Here is a 19,613-nt window from a genome sequence, read left to right on the forward strand (position 1 = left end):
CCCTGGTTAAGCATGGTTCCTCTTCTGCTCCTATTCTGCCTCCAGCCCAGGAGCGGAGCCACAGGGGGGGCTGGGGGGGCTCAGCCCCCCCTGAAATTTTGGGAAAGTCGATCATCGGGATAACCGGATATCCAGCTGCTGCAAAATGCTGGCTGCTTGAGCGGCAGCCTTTCAAACTTATCGAACTTATTAGCCACATCAGCGGCTCCGACCTATTAATAAATTGACATCTGGCTAGCGCGAGGTCGTCCTCGTCACCTTCCTCCTGGTCATGTGCCGCGAACCATCGAAGATCATTACCGCATCGACTTGTTTAATGCTGTGGACTCTACATTAGCTGAACTCAACCATGGTTTTTCTCCCGATGTCTGTGAACTGCTCAGTAAGATCCCTTACCTCGACCCAGTTGACAACTTCCAATCGTACCAGTTAAATCAAGAGCAGATCATTGAGTTGGTGGCTATGTACAAGGCAGGTTTCGAGAGCTGGATCTGACTTCGCTTAAACAGGAACTTGTTGAGTTTGTCATGTTCACAGGTGACAAGGAGAACGCCGCCGTATTTGAACCAGTCAAATCTAATCTGAAGCAACTGAGCATCGTTTTCTGCAAGCACAAACTTGTAAGCGTATTTCCTCAGTTGTATAAGCTCATTCGACTGATCCTGACTCTCCCGATCTCTACGGCCACCACCGAGCGAAGCATTCTCCGCCATGAAAATCTTGAAGACGCGGCTGCGCACCAGCAGGGGCGACGATGTGATGGTGAAATACATCGAGAAGGCTATCGCGAAGTCCCTCGATCTCTCCGATATTGTCCTGCAGTTCATGAGCATGTCAGCTCGCCGCGCTCAATACAATAAAAATCTGTTTTATTCATTTGTGGCGCCCATTGGAAAACAAACACTGGATATCTCAGAATATTGAAGTCAAAATCTTGGCTCCGCTCCAGCCTCGTTATACTTCGTCTTTTCATGCACGGCACCTTACAGCATTTAATAAAAGGCGCCTAAGTGCAAATTATTAATATGTACTTGGAAATAATAATTTTACATGTTTACCATGTGAAGCCTCACAGAGTCTCAAAACACTTCTGCAGGAAGATGCTGATGCTGCTGCGTAGGGATTCTAATAACGAGCGTTTGGCTTCTTGTGGGAAGAAAACCGGAGAATCTGCAGACAACCCGGCACGCATTGCGGTCTCCTCTCATGCATTCCAAGCGCTACCCAGGCTCAACTGCGTCATCAACTCGGCGGTGGCTCCGTACGTGCCTTCGGAGGCGAGGGTTGCTGCGATCGCGCAATACGCTGTTAACACTCCATTGCTGCGGGCGTCGGAGGTGCCAGGGGAATGCAGGACAGCAAATGTCTCCGTCTGTTTCCATCTGTACGGTGACGGTTGTTGAACCACCCCCCTGCCCCGGTTTTCTCCCGCATGTACACACATCTCATCGTTAATTGGCTGAAAAAAAAATCTTAAAATGAGAACCCAACGTAGCAGCCTCCTGGAAAAGAGTCGTTGGACCCGGCATGGCTTTCCTGGATAATCTAATGTCATCTGTATTTATTACTAATCTTCGCCTCATCTATATTTATAGAACGCCTTCACTCGAGGCGCTTGACATGGTTTTCAAAAACGGCGACGGAATAGGAGGATTTCAATGGCAGGGGCGTGCAAGGTGCAAGGGTTGAGGAATGAGTAGCAGCGATAGAGGGGCGGCTTAGGGATCATGAAAGGCCAGGGGAGGAACGGGCAGGAGTGGAGGGGCGAGGGGAGGGAAGGGAATGGGAAATAGAGAAGAGGTGAGGCTTTAAGAGAGGAATGGAAGGAAGTTGAGGGGGACTGCTTCATGTACAGGGGAAGTGTTGAGTCTATGGTGCAGTGTTGAGTCTATAGGCAGTGTTAAATCTGTGGGTAGTGTTGAGTCTATGGGGGGGGGGTGCTGCTCAATGTACCAGGGGGAGTTGATGCGAGTGGGAAGGGTACACGGGATTGGGCACGGGGAGAAGGAGGGACAGAGAGACGGAGAGAGGATTGGGAACGAAGAGGGGACATGGAAAAAGATGAGAGGCGAGATGAGGTGGGGCACGGCCATAGAGAGATTTTCAGTAAGAACATTTGTTAACACGCACTCTTATGAGTTCAGTCCATCATGAATGCGCATCGATCACACTTCGATCACATACTGATCACACATTGAAGTCGCCTCTGAAACAACAGCAGCAACACCGTTTTGAGTCTCTTGCAGAACTGGCTCAGACTCGGGGATGGATCCCGAGCGTGAGCTGCAGCGTGTTTCAGCGTCGCTGGGCCGGAGACACTGCGCCGGCCGCATCGCGCGGTGGGGTACAGCAGCAGGTCGCCGCGAGCCGCGGATTGTAGTCGGAGTGGATGTGGGTCCGTTGAAGCTGATACGCACTGATCGGCGAGAGAGGATGGAGCAAATTGGAGACTCTTAAAAACGAGTAGGCATAATTTATACGCAATCCTGTATTTCATAGGTAGCCAGTGCAGCTCATCGTGTATCAAACTCATGATCGGATCATATTTGTGTTTCCTAACTACTGATAGTCCCCGAGTTACAATGGTCCGACTTACGATATTTCGATCTTACGATAGCGATACGACAAAATTGTAAAATATTTCAAATTTCGCACGGCAGGCAAACGCAGCAGCGTACGAGGTACGATACTGTACGTTGGGACGCTGCCGGGATGTATGCATCTCCCGCCTTTTATAGCAGGTAGGATTGTTTCCTGAAAAAACTTTCTATTAAATTGCAGTTCATATAGGTAGGCAAGAGGTTGGAGATACGAGAGGAAAGGTCAGGGATACAAGAGGGAAAGGAGATGATTTGGGTGTCATCAGCAAATAATTTGGCGAGGAAAGCAGAAAGAGGAGATAATAGATTCAAGGGGCGAAATACACGGAAGGAATAGTGAGAAGGTGAGACTTGAGCCAAGAGAGGGGTGGGGGGTACCAGAGATGCCGAGGTCGGAGGAATAAAAATAATTATAACAATTCTTACGCAACATGATAATTGGTGTTTTACCCTTTTACGCAACATCTTTAATCCAGCGAAGGATACATTTATCCTTCCCGGGGAAGACAACTGCAGTCCCAGGGATAAAAAAAAAACGAGAGCCAAGGATATCTTTCATCCCCACATCGCTTAGCACCCTGCGTACCGGCCATCGCGGCCCAAAGCACTGCGAAGCCACGACCATCAAATCAGCGAGGTGGGGGGAAATGGGGGAGCAAACACGTCAGCGGCAAATAATTCGCCGGGGTCACTCGCAACGTCGAACAAACGTCGACAAACATCGTTGATGCCAAGCACCGCGATTTAACAAAAAAACACGTGCTTCAGCCTCTTTGTGTATGCGGCAGCCAGGTACGTCAACAACTTTCACGTTGGCAGGAAAAAAAAAATCCTATAATCCTCGATTATAATTTTAATTTTTTGCTTGTCGTATCAGTCACTTAACAACATCGGCTCGATCCCTTTGACAAACGTCGACTCTTTGCTGCCGCCGGGCCACCACCGGCTATTTATCCGGTCGCTCGTCGACGAACGGCGCGCGCCCGGCACCGCTAGAGCATGCGCCCCCTCTCGGCCGCGCCCAGCTCGGAAGAGAGCCTCCACTCGGGCGAGGCGGGGCTGGAGCAGGCCGGAGCGGACCCCTCCGCCGCCCCCTCCGCTCCGCCATGCGGCCCGGCCGTCGCTGCGTCCAGGCCGTCGGCGACCGCGTCGAGGCGCGCACGCAGGCCCTCGCGGACGCAGCGCAGGAGGTCCCGGGCCTCGTGCACCAGGCGGGCCGCGTCGGCCGGCTGGCCCTGGCTGCAGTCGTAGAGCGCGCCCTTGAGCAGCACGTCCTGCTGGCTCGCGAAGCGCTGCAGATCGCGGGCCACGCGCCGCAGCTCGTCGCGAGCGTTGGGCTGTGGGGGACCGCGCCAAACGGTCAGCCGAGGGTTACGACGGTCGATGCCGCGCCATGCCGCGGCTCCCTTCCCTTCTGTGAAATTCAAAGCCGATGCCTGACCTGCAAGGTATGGTCCCCCCTTGCAATATTCCGACACTTGCAACATTTCCGCTTTCTCCTGTACTCTCGATTTCTAATCACTTTATCGTTGTACTTTATTCAATTTATTGCCTTTTTGGTCACTCCGGCAAATGAGATGCGCCCTGCTCTCTGGAGTTCTTACCCTGTTAAAAACAAAATAACCTTGAAACCGAGTTCTGCTCTTCCCTTTGGCGCCCGACTCGGCCGCGAACCAAACCCCGCGAGGCACGCGACGGCGCGTCCGTCCCTCCGCGACGTACCGCATGCTGAGCGGCGCCGGGCGGGCGTGCGCGAGCCTCTGCCGGCGCGGACCCTCGCGCCACGGGCCACACCTCCTGCGTGTGCCGCGCCAGCACGCGCAGGGCCTCCGCAGCGCGCAGCCCGCCGGGGCCGGCCCTGCCGCAGGCGTCCGCTTCCTCGCGAGCGCCGACCCCGCCGCCGCCGCCGACCCCCCCGACGTCGAGGTCGTCGTCGCCGCCGTCGTCGTCCGCCGGCTCCAGGCCGTCGTAGGCGTCGTGCAGGTCGCGGTGCGGGTGCAGGTCGAAGGCGCGGCAGCGCGACGGGGCGTCGGCGGCCGGGCCGCACGAGCGGCCGTCCCACGGGCGCGGAGGAGAGCGGCGCGGCGCCGGGAGGTGCTGCCGCAGGTCGAGGCACACGGGCTGCGGAGAAGGCGCGACGAGAGCGACGCCCGTCAATACGTCACCGTCGCATCGTCCACGCGGCGTTCGACCACCGCCAACGGGTCGAAGCGCCAACCCCTATCCTCAATTGCGTGTAAATGTTTGAAAAAGTCTGTGGTTTTGCGCCATTTAATTTAGTTGCGGTATGCCAGATATACTTCCCAAATGTTGCGGCTAGGACAGGTCTCACATCCGCCCTACGGCGTCACAAGGACATTGGGCCGCACGGCCTCGTCGGCCACTTCAAAGCAACTCAACCTCGACTCCGATCGGTACGGACGGGGGGAGGGGGGCGGCAACGCGCAGGGGGCGGTGGGCGACGTACGGAGGCGGAACGGGGCCCATCCCACATGGCGGCGGGCGACGAGGAGGCGGCTGTGCGGTTTCCTCCCGACGAGGTGGAGAGCGTGGACGAGGTGAGCATGTCGGCCAGCGTCGAACGTGCCGTCAACAGCGGCAAGGGTTTGGTCTCATAGGTCCCGAACTCTGCAGCAGTAAGCGCAGCAGCGGTAGCAGCCAGAGCAGCCACAGCGGTAGGCAGGAGGAGGAGAGGGACCATTAACGACGATCAATGGCTGTGACGCAGCGTCCGTTGATTTACACCGAGCCTGGATACGATCGCTTCTCAAGAGACATTACGGAGCGATGCTGCATTGTCCGTGTCGAGTTTGCAGACATACTTACCCCAACAAACACAAAGACCCCCCCATATATCCTTAATAGACTGTAGGGGTCAGTGGTGTTAGCCAGAAGCACCTATAAAGGCCGGAACAGCACACAAGGGGGTGGAAGGGTGGCCAGCACCACGCCCGGCCTCCTTTGTCTCCCCAGTTGCAATGTTTACACACTCCACCAGGTACTCGTTTTAGGCTGAGTCAACCTTGAGGAGGGCTGAGAACCAATTCAGATAATCGTCACTGGTGTCGACCACGAGTGGGAATCGAACTCGGGTCATAGTCGGGTTCTTAGCGCAGCGGGCTAACCACAACACAACCGCTCCCCACTCACTCACCCAAACACTCATTCGCTCACCAACCACCTTCACTTGTACATTTGAGACCGGAAGAAGTCATGTTCTCTATGGTCTCGTGTTTGTAGTTAATTCTCACTCAGAAGAGCGATTGAGTTTTCCACCGATGCATCCTGCAGTGTATGTATGTATGACTTCTTTCGCACCGTACGTAGCCAACCGTGCTCATCGGAGTCGGGTCGCAGGAAGGGGGCGTTGTAGCCACGCGATGTCACTCAATTGCGGAATACGCGAGTAATAAAAAAATTGGCAAATTTGCACCGTGACGATCTGCAGCAGCACGGGCCCCGAACGGGCAGAGTTGAAATCCGAGTGCCAGCGGCGGAGGATGCCGCACGGGGGGTGAGGGTGCGGTACCTGTGATCTCCTCTCCCAGGGCCTGTCCAGCGAGGGGCCGGTGGGGGCTCCTGCTCGAAGGCCGCGTTAGCGGACGCACCTTGGCCGCTTGGGGGGTCCGACCCCGGCGAGAAGCTGCAGGGCAGGAGATGAGGTGTAAGGGGGGGCCCAAAGTACGAATGCATTAAAGACCAAGAGCGGTTGCCTAACGAAGCCGGAACTTTGCCACGCGCCTCTGGGCAGGAGACTCGTTAAGGACGCTGCTGGGCAGGTGCGAGCTGCCGCCCTCAAACAATGTAGGGCGGCGGAGCGATGCGAGCAGAGCGCCGGGCGGCTTGGTGAGGGTGCGCAGGTGGCGCGTCTGCCAGTCGTCTCACAGCACCTGGGTGTGTCCCGTGACCCTCTGCCAGCGAGCCTTCAATGCCACTTCACGTAAGAGGCTCAAAGTGGACCTCGCCTGTACATGAAGCAGTTCCCCCCTCCTTAACCTCCTTCCTCTCTTCAAGACCCACCTCTTCTCTATCGCCATTCCCTTCCTCTTCCCTCCACTCCTTCCCATCCCTCCCCGACCCTTTCGAGACCCCTAGGTACCCTCTCTCGGTGTCACCCATTCCTAAGCCCATGCACGCCCCTGCCATCGATCTCATTCTACTTGGTTACCTTTGCATTGAACTATGTTAAGCGCCTTGAACTCAGGCGCTCTGCAAATATAAAAGGAGATGAGACAAGCACCGTGGTGACGTCACCGTTGCTTAGTGGCGAATGGGGGGCTTTGTGCTGCGTGAGTGTGGAGCAGTGGTGCAATGGTTAGCGCACTGCGCTACGAACCCGGCTAACCCGAGTCCCGCTCACGACCAATAAGTGAAGATCATCTGAACCGGTCCCGGGCCTCCCCTAGGTCGACTCGGCCTCAAATGAGTACCTGGTACAGTGCGTAAAAACGTCGCCACTGGTGAGGCAAAGGCGGCGGGGCATGGTGCTGGCCACCCACGCCGCCGTGTGCCAATGTGCCGACCTTCATAGGTGCTACTCACCAACAGCCCTAGCCCCGACATTCTGTTAAGGTTACACGGGGAAACCTTTGTGGTGTGTGTGCGGCACTCACAGTCGCGGGACATGCCGACGGAGAGGCACTTCTGGAAGCGGCAGAACTGGCAGCGGTTGCGGTTGCTCTTCTGGATGACGCAGTTCATCTGACACGTCTCGTACTGCACCTGCGTGCTCACCGTGCGCCGGAAAAACCCCTGCCGGGCGGAGAGAGAGGGTGCGGGGGGGCACAAGGGGAGTGGGGCAACGTGACATTTTCACCCACACTGGGATGGCGACTGCGTGTTCAGGTCCGTGCCTGTGTCAAAGCACCCGCCTCATCCACAAGAAGGCAATAAGTAATCTGATTGCAGAAGTTTAAAGGACACGCCACGTATACTATTAGAACGGCGCCATTGCAAATTAAAACAAAGATGAATCTTTCGCCGATGGCAGACCGGGCGGCAGAGGCACGGTGAGAACCTGGAATGAGATCCCCTTAAAATGACGTGCACGTGTTAGCCAGAACCCTTCATAGACATTGCCTCCCTGCATCCCTGCCTCCCTCCCTCCCTGCCTCCTTGCCTCCCTCCCTCCCTGCCTCCCTCCCTCCCTGCCTCCCTCCCTGCCTCCCTGCATACCTTGCATCCCTCGCAGGCGTACACTCCGTAGTGGATACCCGACGCCAGGTCTCCGCACACCTCACACAGCAGCAGCGTGCCGGCACCCGCGCCGCGGTGCCCACCGCTGCCACCGCCGCTGCTGCCTCCGCCGCCACCTCCGCCGCCGCCTCCGCCGCCCAGCGAGGGGGAGAAGTGACGGGAAGACGGACTCGGGCCGGAGGGCATGCACAGCCCCGGCGAGCTCGACGGCGATCCATGCCACTTCTGCAGCTCTGCACAAGCGGAGCAACAACAACTCACGTCATCCCACAAGTAAATCCATCGGTGGACCGTACCATCCTCCAAAAGCCTACGCTTCCCGCATTCACGCAAACCCACGCTGCCCTTGCGGGGAAGTTTGGTGAAATAGCCCTGACGACCCGGACGGGAGACCCTCATCCAGCAGTGAATTGACGAAAAGTCTATAGGTGGACAGTTATTCACAGTTCTTCGTCGCACCACTGCTAAATTAGGGCCACCCCCCACGCGGTGTCGTCCATGGGGCTTATTTGATCATACTTCACCACACCGGCCAATGAGCTGGTGAAGTCAGGGGGGGGAAGGGGGGCGTGGGTCAGGACCATTCGAGAAATAACTCGCCACGGACACGAGCCGTTTCCCGGTAAATTACGCGCAGTGCGCTTGGACCGGTATTCCCTTCCAACGCGAGAGTGTTTTTTACTCTCGTGCCAAAAATCTCATGAATAATGAAATGGCCAAGCACAGCAATGCAGGGCCCTCTTCGACCCAAGAGTGCACGGACAGGCAGACCCCCCCATCACCGCCCTCTTCCCCCCCCCACACCCAGCAAACTCACCCAAACCCCCCCGCCCCCACAATATCGACACGGGACTCCGCGATGTTTTGATTGCATTCATTTAGCTCCACTGATTATGTCCGAATTCGACGGCGTTCATCTCGCCTGGATGATGGTAACTGGTTGCGTTGAAGGTAGCGCTAAGACGCGAAACAGGTGGGAACGCAGCGGGAAGGCTACCTACCATCTCCCACCAAATATATAACTACTGTATGGACCGTATAAGTAAACCGCTGTAGTCTGTGCTCCTTCAACGGAGGAATAACAAAAAAAAAAACTACGCAAAATCAGAAAAATAAAAATAAATTTTACCCTTTCTGGCAACACCAGAAAGGGTAAAACCTATTCTTAATTTTCATACTTTGATACTGGCAAACAAAAGGTCCCATGATACGCTAAATCTCTCTCCCGAAGACCTCTCGTCATGGCGAGCGGACCCCGACATTGGCATCCAGCCCTTGGATATATTTCCACAGGCAAGAAGATAGAGATACATAGAGACACATTAAAGACAAGCCACAGCGCGATTGCGGCCAAGAAACCCAAACTATGGCCCACGTAAGTAAAAACCACTATGGTCTGCGCTCCTCCAACGCAGGAGGAACAGCAAAACGACACGAATTCTCTCTCCCGAAGCCCTCTCGTCGTGCCCGGCAGCAGACCTCAACAATGGCCCAACACCGAGCTCCTGAGCGTACAGCTGCCATCGTGCGCAAGAATCGAACTGCGTTTATTTGTTTTGTTGCAAAGGTTTAAAAACATTATTTAAGCGTTCCAAACTCAAACGTGTGCCATGAAGAAGGACCGTTGCCCGAAACGTTGCCTTAACTTTTCTTTTACGGCGACACAGGATTGTTGACGACCGTGTCGGGTTCTCTGCACAGAGGCTCGGCGAGGCCTTCTCGGGGGATAAACTGGCGACAAGTTTTCGCCAATTATTTTTCCTCATTCGGCAAATCGCGCCAGAGAGAGAGAGGCACAGCGGCGGCGGTGGCCATCATCGCCGGACGGCGGTGCCAGGGGCACAGCGGCGGTGGCGCCGACAGCAATGACGCTGCACTTTTAATCGGAAGCAACCTTCACTGGAGGCTGCACCCTTGACACTCGAGGACGCGCGAACACAAGGACGGATACCTTCCCGAGGGCATGCCGACATATTAGCCGTCGCAGAACTATCAACGGCTGCCTGCACTCGATGGTGAATGTGCAGGATCTGCAGTGAAATGTAATCTTAGAGTAATAACTCTGCAGAACACATAACGGTGTGAACTGCACGGCCAAAATATCTAATTCAGCTCAAGCTTCCCGTGTGGCTTCGAGTGGCTTCTGCGTGGCCACCCCCACTCTTGAACCCTCGTCCAGAGAAGGGGGACGTCGTGTACCGGCACCGTGGGCCACATTTGCCCAATAAAAAAAAAAATGCTCGCAACGACTTGATTGGGAAATGCCTAAGCAATCGATAGCACGCCACTGCGAACACTTATCAGGACCCTCCTGAAAAAGACTCTTTCCTGGGTAAAAACAAGCTCACACAACAACAAAATAAAAAATTACGCAATAACATGAATGGTTGCGTACTCGCGCACCTGACTTAATGAGGTAGTCGACGAGGCCGGACCAGCTCGTGCTGGCCTGCGCCTGTGAAGCAGCGGCGCCGGCCCCGTCACCGGGACCCGGCGTGCCGCGGCCGCCGTCCCCGGCAGGGCCCTCGCCAGTCCCAGGCGACGTCGACGCTCCGTCGAGCGCGGCCAAGCTATCGTCGTCGCCGCCGCCGCGAGACTCCTCGATCAGCGGCGCCTCCGTCCATTCATCCTCGGGCTCTGGGTGTGGAGGTGGGGGGGGTAGTGGTTAGCGCGCTGCGCCACGAAAGCCGGCGACCAGAGATCGATTCCTGCTCAGGGCCACCAACACCCAGTAAATACTCTAAATTCATATTTATGAACGTGGAGTAAAAAAATACGGAGGACACGGAGAAAAATCAACGCGATCAGGGGGAGATAAGGGACACGCAAACTCCAAATATGCAGCAGGCGTCAGGGTCGGGATCGAACCCACAAACTCCTGCATACCAGGCGAGGGAGTCTCGCCATTGTGGCACCCAATACATTTACAAACAGCAGCCCACCAAGACAGGAATAAGCCTCACTTAGCGCCGAGACTAGCGGCTGGCAGTGGAACGTTTGGTCAATTCCCGATCGATAATTTCTGTGGTTGTAACTGGAGTGGAAAACCACGAGGTGCCTTAAGGAGGTAGTGCAGCAAGTGGAAAAGCCGTGGCATTCGTTGCAGTGTTTTACATGGCAACCTCTCGTGAAAGTGGGTTTACTCCAGGCTCTTTGGGTTTTATTTCAGGACGTGTTCAAACAAAGAGATTGGCTAAGCATCTCAAAGTAGGGCCCCTTCTAAAAAGAAAAGGCTTGATAACGGCTTATCAATAATAAAATCATACTAATATTATGCGACTGCTGTAATTTAATGCCGCAATATCGTGGAAGGTGGCAACAGTGGCGGCTTGGCGAGGCCTTATGATTATAAAAAGCAGCAGCCATGATTATGGCTACTGCAGCTACTGCTTTAATATTACCCAGCAGTCTGGTCTGGTCGCCAAAGCTGCCAAGCGATGATGAAAAGTGACTCAAGGTCTGGGCCCATTACTTTGGCTGCACAAGTCTTGAAGAAAAGAAAATCCACTCACGCCCACACCCACACGCGCAAAGGCACGGCGGCGTAAACCGACGTGGCATTCATCTTCCACGCACGCACACCCCCAAAACCAAACACAAAGAGCAGAAAAAAAACCCAACTCCAATAAAACCACAAAGCAGAGCGAGCTGCACACTAATCCACCCATACTGAGCAGCACCAGAGAGAAGTGGGGGGGGGGGGGAAAACGCCACTTAAAACAGGAATCAGCGACAGCGGCACAGTAATCCCGCATGGCCCAAGGGCAGCGTGACCTTAACCACTGTCCCGGGTCGCGCAGCCCCAGGAGGTGGCCGGATCAGTCTCGGAAAACATTCCTTCCGTGACCTCCAACTTTTTTAAATTATTTTTTTCACATTTTAAAACACTGCGCCGATTTTCTTTCAAAGCCACTCGCACGGCCTTCCGAAGACGGTTTTCGATTATTTCTTTTTTTGTTCGAAGCCATGACGGGAGGGGCTAAGGCACGACCACCCGGGCCACTGTTGAGCTGCACACAAAACGTCGAATCGTAGCGATTTTTTTGTTCTTGTTTGTAAACGTGGCTTCAAAAATAGACATTCGCGCTTCCCCCATCCTTGCACCGTACCACTCGTGGGCACAGATTAGTAAAGCGGTGACTTACGATCGTCTATAATTACTATTTAATCTGGCTTGGAAGCGCTGGGGTTCTACGTGTACAGTTCCTTTTGTCAATCCACTGCTGGATGAGGGGGCCTCCACATGCCGAGCGGGTTGTGGTGATCGTTTGACCATACTACACCGCGCAAGCCAGTGCGGGCTTGGCGAAAGTGGAGAGCATCGATGTTTGAGGACACGATAATGACTTTTGCCGCACTGCTCTATGGGTGACCACCAAGCATACCAGGTGTTATAGGCTGCGGGAGGAGGGGGGTGCTTTGGTTATGGCCGTAATATGTCACATTTATTCAGGAAAGCCTCAATTATCATCATTATTATGCTTGTTTACCCAGGAAAGCCTCCCTCTCAGTCACGTGACTACTTTCCCTGCCAAGTGTTTGCAGGAGTGGGCCGATGATTCCCACGTAGATTCTGGTTGAGTAATTCACGGTGCATTTTTCTATTTTTGGCAAATTTGGACGGACCGCAACTCAGGCATACGGTGACCTTACTCTCGCGAATAACATCACGGGTTCTTTACCGCAGTATTGATCAGGGATTCGAACCGTGCACTGGATTCGAACCGTGGTACAGCGGCTGCGCATTCACCGCTTGTTCCAGACATAAGGGGAGAATGCGTGCGCTACTGCTAGGCTACATCACTGTCCTCACCGAGGCGCAAGATAATTTTTCAGTCGGAGTACTGCATTGGGGTGCTTGGCCAATTACATTGCGTGTGTTGGTTTGGCGTGTGTCACAATCGGAAGGTTGCGAGATCAATTCCTGAGCTGGCACAGCTCAGGAAATCATCTCTGTGGAGTCAATTATATGGTTACCACTTTTACAGATACCATCAGCAGTATCTATGGATAGACTGACCCCAGGCATAGGAATGTGGAATTTCTCCTTCTGGCTCAGGACCACCAGGATAGCACTGCCACTTATTCACTTGAAGAGATATTAGCCTGATGATACGAGCCCTAGCCAACCAGCCACTCCCAATAGGCCTACCTTGAGCCAAGAAGCCAACCAGCCACTATTATCAGCCCTCTCACCGAACCCAACAAACGGGACCACAGTACGAGCATTACCCCAAACACGAACCAACAACAACCACTTCGACTTGTCCTCTCAATGACCTCAACTAAGCAAGAGTAGCAACTTTACCCCTGACCCTAAACCTGCCGCTGGTAAAAGCCCTCTCCCCGCTGACCCGCACCGTACCCTGAAACCCAAACTTTACTCTTTACCCTCCTCTACCCACAGCAACACCTCACCAGGGCCCGTGCAGGTTTTGTTCGCCTGTAGCCGCGTGCCACTCTGCGCGGTGGGCGGGGGGCGGCCCTCTCACCGGTCTTGATCCTCTCGTCGCGGTCCCTGTCAGGGCTCCCCCGCTCGCCGGGGCTGCCTCCCCGATCCTCGGCCGCGCGTTCCCCGTCGCTGTCCATGGCGCGTTGGGGGGGGGGAAGGGGTCGCTCGTCCGCTGCTGCCGGCGGTGGACGACGCGATCGGAGGTGACGAGCGGCGCAGGGCAATGTGCTCGCGCGTGTGGAGGAGAGGATCGCGCGACGTTGAGTTTTAGAGATGACTGGGTGGGTGCGCGGGGCGTGCAGAGGATTCTCCGGGAGCAAACGGCGATCTACAAAACAACGATAACCTCAATAGCAATGCAGACCTCAAACATCTGTGTGCGCGGTCACCTTGTGTTTGTGTCGGCCCGCTACTGGAGGAGGAGGATCTCCCCACGCCCTCCGGGTCGTGTCGGGGGGTGGGGGTGTTACGTGACCATACTTCACCACGCTGGTTAAGTGCAGGTTGCGCAGACGTGAGTGTTGAATTTAAAGAGGAGGACAAAAACAAATGTAAGTCCACCTTTGTACGTGGCTGCACTGCCCACCACTGCTCACCACATAGCCCGGGCAGCCAACAACAACTGTAATGCACGGAGATCCACCCATCCAAGCACGATCCAAGCTGAACTCTACACCGACCCAAAAACCAGAACTTAATTTCAATGGATAACTCAACAATGGCAACCTCCACTCCTCACCTCGAATCCAACTCCAAACATTAACTCCGATCCCAAATCCAGTCTTCAAGCACCGCCTCAAAACCTCGACTGGAACCACACTTTGCTCCACATAACGGCCCTGAACTCGCCTCCAATATACAGTAACCCAGCCTCAATCACAACTCACGGCACCGACGAAGTCTCAACCCTAACCCCGACCTCAATCCGAGTCCGGATTCCCAACCTAACACCAACGTCGCACCTAAACCCTGACCCTAATCCCGACTAATCCCGAACACAACTCGAAACCAACAATAAACGTCGCTCCCAGCCTCAACCTTCGTCCAAGATCCAAAACGTTACCCGAACCATAACCCTCAACGCAAACCCTGACCCCTAACATCAACACAACCCCCGAACCCACACCCAGATCCTTACTAACATCAACCCTCACCCAGAGCCTTCCTGACATCAACCAAACCACTCACCAGAATCTAACCCACACTAACATCAACCCTCACCCAGAGCCTTCCTGACATCAACCAAACCACTCACCAGAATGTAACCCACACTGACATCAACCCTCACCCAGAGCCTTACTGACATCAACCAAACTACTCACCAAAATCTAACCCACACTAACATCAACCCTCACCCAGAGCCTTACTAACATCAACCAAACTACTTACCAGAATGTAACCCACACTGACATCAACCCTCACCCAGAGCCTTACTAACATCAACCAAACTACTCACCAGAATCTAACCCACACTGACATCAACCCACACCCAGATCCTTACTAACATCAACCAAACCACTCACCCGAATCTAACCCACACTGACATCCACCTCACCCAGAGCCTTACTAACATCAACCAAACCACTCACCAGAATCTAACCCACACTGACATCAACCCACACCCAGATCCTTACTAACATCAACCAAACTACTCACCAGAATCTCACCATATCGCCCGAACTCCCACCGCCAAACCATAACGCTTACACGAAGCACAAGTCAGCACGCCTGGACCCCAGGGGGCCCACAATCACGATCCCGACACCTGACAACCCCAACCCACCACCCAAACCCTGGTCCCGACACGACCCTAACCCCAAACCACACCGCTGACACGGGACACGCCATGACCCCCCACAGCGCCGACTCCAATAACCAAAGCCCCCCCCCCCCCCCCGTCTCGTGTAGCCTCTAGCAGACTGTGGGGGGCCAGTGGTGTTAGCGAGTGGCACCTATGAGGGCCGGCACTGTGGCACACGAGGGGGTGGGTGGCCAGCACCACGCACGACCGCCTTGGTCTCCCGCGAGTCGCGATGTCTACAACACACAGCTGCACCGGGTTACGACCGAGGGGAGGAGGCCCAGGCACAGATCGTCGTCGCAGTTCGTAGCGCAAACAGCGACACCACCGCTCCCCACTCGCACAAGTCGGCTGCAGTCACCACCACCACCTCAAACACAATACTACACCACCACAACACTACACCACCACCACCTCACACACAACCCTACACCACTTCACACACAACACTACACCACCACCACCACACACAACACTACACCACCTCACACACAACCCTAGACCACCACTTCACACACAACACTACACCACCTCACACAACCCTACACCACCACCACCTCACACACAACTCTACACCACCACCACCACTTCACACACAACACTACACCACCTCACTCACAACCCTATACCACCACCACCACACACAACACTACACCACCACGACGCGTCCGAGTGTAACGCGAGCGGCAACGATGGTTGTAGAGACTATTACCCGGAGGATTTGGTCGTCTTCGCGAGAGATGGATGAGAGGGTGGTGGTGGTTGTTGTGGTGTTGGTTGTGGTTGTTGTTGTGGTTGTGGTGTGGCCTCGCTTCGCGGGGGAGACGCCGCGGCCCACCACCACCACTCGCCGGGTCCGCGCGGATAGAGACGCGCGCGCCGATTGGTCCAGCGCCACCCTCCCACTCCCCCCCGCCTCTCTTTCTCTGTCCGTCTCGGCCAATAGCAGCAGCGCTTACTGCAGCACACGAGCAGCGCGTGGTGGTGGTGGTGGCGGAGGTCGCGGGGGGCACCCCCACCCCTTCCCCCCCACCCCTTCCCCCCCACCCCCACCCCTTCCCCCCCACCCCCACCCCTTCCCCCCCACCCCCACCCCTTCCCCCCCACCCCCACCCCTTCCCCCCCACCCCTTCCCCCCCACCCCTTCCCCCCCACCCCTTCCCCCCCACCCCTTCCCCCCCACCCCTTCCCCCCCACCCCTTCCCCCCCACCACCTCCAACCCTCGCAACAGCCACGGATCGCACTCTGTAACACAATTCTTGTTCCTGGGCACTAAGTGTTATTTCGTAGTCGTTTATGCCTAATTCGGCTGTATTAGCTAATTCGGCTGTGACGGTCCCACCTGATGACGGAGACTTGTGTTGCCTCCGAAACGTCGTGATTTTTGTTTTTATTTTATTTTCATTAATATTGATGCTTTACCTACGTGACTTTACTGAAAAAACCTAAGAATATGATGCCTTGCAGTCACGAAAGCTTCAAATCTAGAATTATCTCTACCTTCTCTCGCCTTTTATTGTTACCTTACTTCAAAGAGAATTCGGCGCTGATCCGCTGGCCTTCCCGGCCAATCAGATCGCTCGGATTTCCCGCCAAGGACCGTTGCTTTCAGCGACGTCTGCGTCGAGGTTTGCCGCGAAGCTCCCGACCAACCAGAGGGCCTGCCCTGTTTTCCCGTCGTTCGTGGCTCCGCCCCCTACCTGCCGACCCGTGTGTGTGGTGCGTGTGTGGTGTGTGTGTGGTGCGTGTCCTAACCGCGGTGGCTGGGCAGCCCCGTCGTGACCATGTACAGTGAGGGAAAAAAGTATTTGATCCCCTGCTGATTTTGTACGTTTGCCCACTGACAAAGAAATGATCAGTCTATAATTTTAATGGTAGGTTTATTTGAACAGTGAGAGACAGAATAACAACAAAAATCCAGAAAAACGCATGTCAAAAATGTTATAAATTGATTTGCATTTTATTGAGGGAAATAAGTATTTTACCCCCTCTCAATCAGAAAGATTTCTGGCTCCCAAGTGTCTTTTATACAGGTAACGAGCTGAGATTAGGAGCACACTCTTAAAGGGAGTGCTCCTAATCTCAGCTTGTTACCTGTATAAAAACACCTGTTCACAGAAGCAATCAATCAGATTCCAAACTCTCCACCATGGCCAAGACCAAAGAGCTCTCCAAGGATGTCAGGGACAAGATTGTAGACCTACACAATGCTGGAATGGGCTACAAAACCATCGCCAAGCAGCTTGGTGAGAAGGTGACAACAGTTGGTGCGATTATTCGCAAATGGAAAAAACACAAAAGAACTGTCAATCTCCCTCGGCCTGGGGCTCCATGCAAGATCTCACCTCGCGGAGTTGCAATGATCATGAGAACGGTGAGGAATCAGCCCAGAACTACACGGGAGGATCTTGTCAATGATCTCAAGGCAGCTGGGACCATCGTCACCAAGAAAACAGTTGGTAACACACTACGCCGTGAAGGACTGAAATCCTGCAGCGCCCGCAAGGTCCCCCTGCTCAAGAAAGCACATATACATGCCCGTCAGAAGTTTGCCAATGAACATCTGAATGATTCAGAGAACAACTGGGTGAAAGTGTTGTGGTCAGATGAGACCAAAATGGAGCTCTTTGGCATCAACTCAACTCGCCGTGTTTGGAGGAGGAGGAATGCTGCCTATGACCCAAAGAACACCATCCCCACCATCAAACATGGAGGTGAAAACATTATGCTTTGGGGGTGTTTTCTGCTAAGGGGACAGGACAACTTCACCGCATCAAAGGGACGATGGACGGGGCCATGTACCGTCAAATCTTGGGTGAGAACCTCCTTCCCTCAACCAGGGCATTGAAAATGGGTCGTGGATGGGTATTCCAGCATGACAATGACCCAAAACACACGGCCAAGGCAACAAAGAAGTGGCTCAAGAAGAAGCACATTAAGGTCCTGGAGTGGCCTAGCCAGTCTCCAGACCTTAATCCCATAGAAAATCTGTGGAGGGAGCTGAAGGTTCGAGTTGACAAACGTCAGCCTCGAAACCTTAATGACTTGGAGAAGATCTGCAAAGAGGAGTGGGACAAAATCCCTCCTGAGATGTGTGCAAACCTGGTGGGCAACTACAAGAAACGTCTGACCTCTGTGATTGCCAACAAGGGTTTTGCCACCAAGTCATGTTTTGCAGAGGGGTAAAATACTTATTTCCCTCATTAACATGCAAATCAATTTATAACATTTTTGACATGCGTTTTTCTGGATTTTGTTATTGTTATTCTGTCTCTCACTGTTGAAATAAACCTACCATTAAAATTATAGACTAATCATTTCTTTGTCAGTGGGCAAACGTACAAAATCAGCAGTCCTGTGACCAGGACTAGGGCCCATGGCGTAAACGGAAGCTACCCGGCTCTAAGATCGGCAGTTCACGAGCGTTGCTTCAAGCCAAGCCCGACTCTGCTGATGAAACACCAAGTGTCAAAATCGGTGGTCCAGTGTTTGCTTATCTTGAATCGATGCTGCTGAAATTATGAACTCCCAGAAGGCCGCACGGCTGATGGCGTGTGCGAGAAAGGCTTTTAGTTTTTTACGTGGACTCACGGATTGTACGTGAAGCAGACGCAGCGTCTGCTTATACCGCTGGGCTTAGCACAGCGTCTTGGTGGTGGTGCCAGCCCGGTCACCGAATGACCAGCGCAATCTTTTTTTAAAAACCTATCGCAGTAAATTCTCCTTTTAAAGCTTTCGTGACTGCAGGAATTCATCTTCTTGGTGACTTTACCGAAAGAACCAAGAAGAGTAAGTTCTCCGTTTACGTTGCTCCACTACAACGTCGCCAACGAATTAGGGAACGCAATTCTATTCGCAATGCATTGGACTCGCTGCGTTTAAAATGTGAAAGAAAATAACGCGGTGTGTTTGGGTGGCGTGCGGTGACGGACAATGCTACAGCGCCCCCAAGCGGGCATTTCGGACTCAGCGGTGACAACATCGCCACACTGGAACACTGCTCCCCCTTCTCTGAATGTCAACTCCCGCTGCCATCTCCCAGTGATGAGAGAAACTCCTCTACTTACGAACTTTCAGAGACACGAGTCGGAAGTTCAACCGCCGCGCAATAGTTGGCGGTGGTGGCATCTACATCTGCAGAACGTGAGGAATCAGTGGCATCTGCATCTACATGAGATTATACAACTTTTAAAGCCATTCCCCGCGTTTAGTGTACATGCCGAACAACATGTTTGTAGTCGATAGAAGTTGAGTTGGACTTACGAACAAATCGACTTACGAACAGACCTCTAGAACCTAACTCGTTCGTAAGTAGAGGAGTCGCTGTACTCTGTAAAAAGTTTTATCATTTATTTAAACTTCTCATATTACATCTTTTTGGGTATTATTTGTTCTATTTTTTTGGTATTTATTTAATATTTTTTGTCAGCAAAATTTTAACAACTAAAAAAATCATCTTGGTTCTTTCGGTACACAGTGGCCCCGCAGGTTACCGAATAGAGTGTCTAGCACTTCTACAACTCTATGTAACTCTATGGGTCTCTATGCAACTCTATGTATCTC

At 53.8% G+C, this 19,613-nt stretch overlaps 1 protein-coding gene across 1 annotated transcript; it reads right to left on the reverse strand.

Annotated features, from left to right (window-relative positions):
• Positions 1 to 852: 852 nt before the first annotated feature.
• On the reverse strand, positions 853 to 15,929 carry LOC144731438 (uncharacterized). Its single transcript, XM_078612476.1, has 9 exons — positions 15,762 to 15,929; positions 13,289 to 13,576; positions 10,200 to 10,433; positions 7,776 to 8,029; positions 7,214 to 7,352; positions 6,130 to 6,243; positions 5,068 to 5,228; positions 4,323 to 4,721; positions 853 to 3,937 (listed from the first exon to the last, which is right to left on the reverse strand). The coding sequence occupies exons 2-9, from the start codon at positions 13,383 to 13,385 to the stop codon at positions 3,593 to 3,595; spliced, it is 1,743 nt and encodes a 580-aa protein (XP_078468602.1). The 5' UTR covers positions 13,386 to 13,576; positions 15,762 to 15,929; the 3' UTR covers positions 853 to 3,592.
• Positions 15,930 to 19,613: the final 3,684 nt, after the last annotated feature.

Source organism: Lampetra planeri, chromosome 39 (genome assembly GCF_965212315.1).
Source record: "Lampetra planeri chromosome 39, kcLamPlan1.2.h2, whole genome shotgun sequence".
NCBI lineage: Eukaryota > Metazoa > Chordata > Hyperoartia > Petromyzontiformes > Petromyzontidae > Lampetra > Lampetra planeri.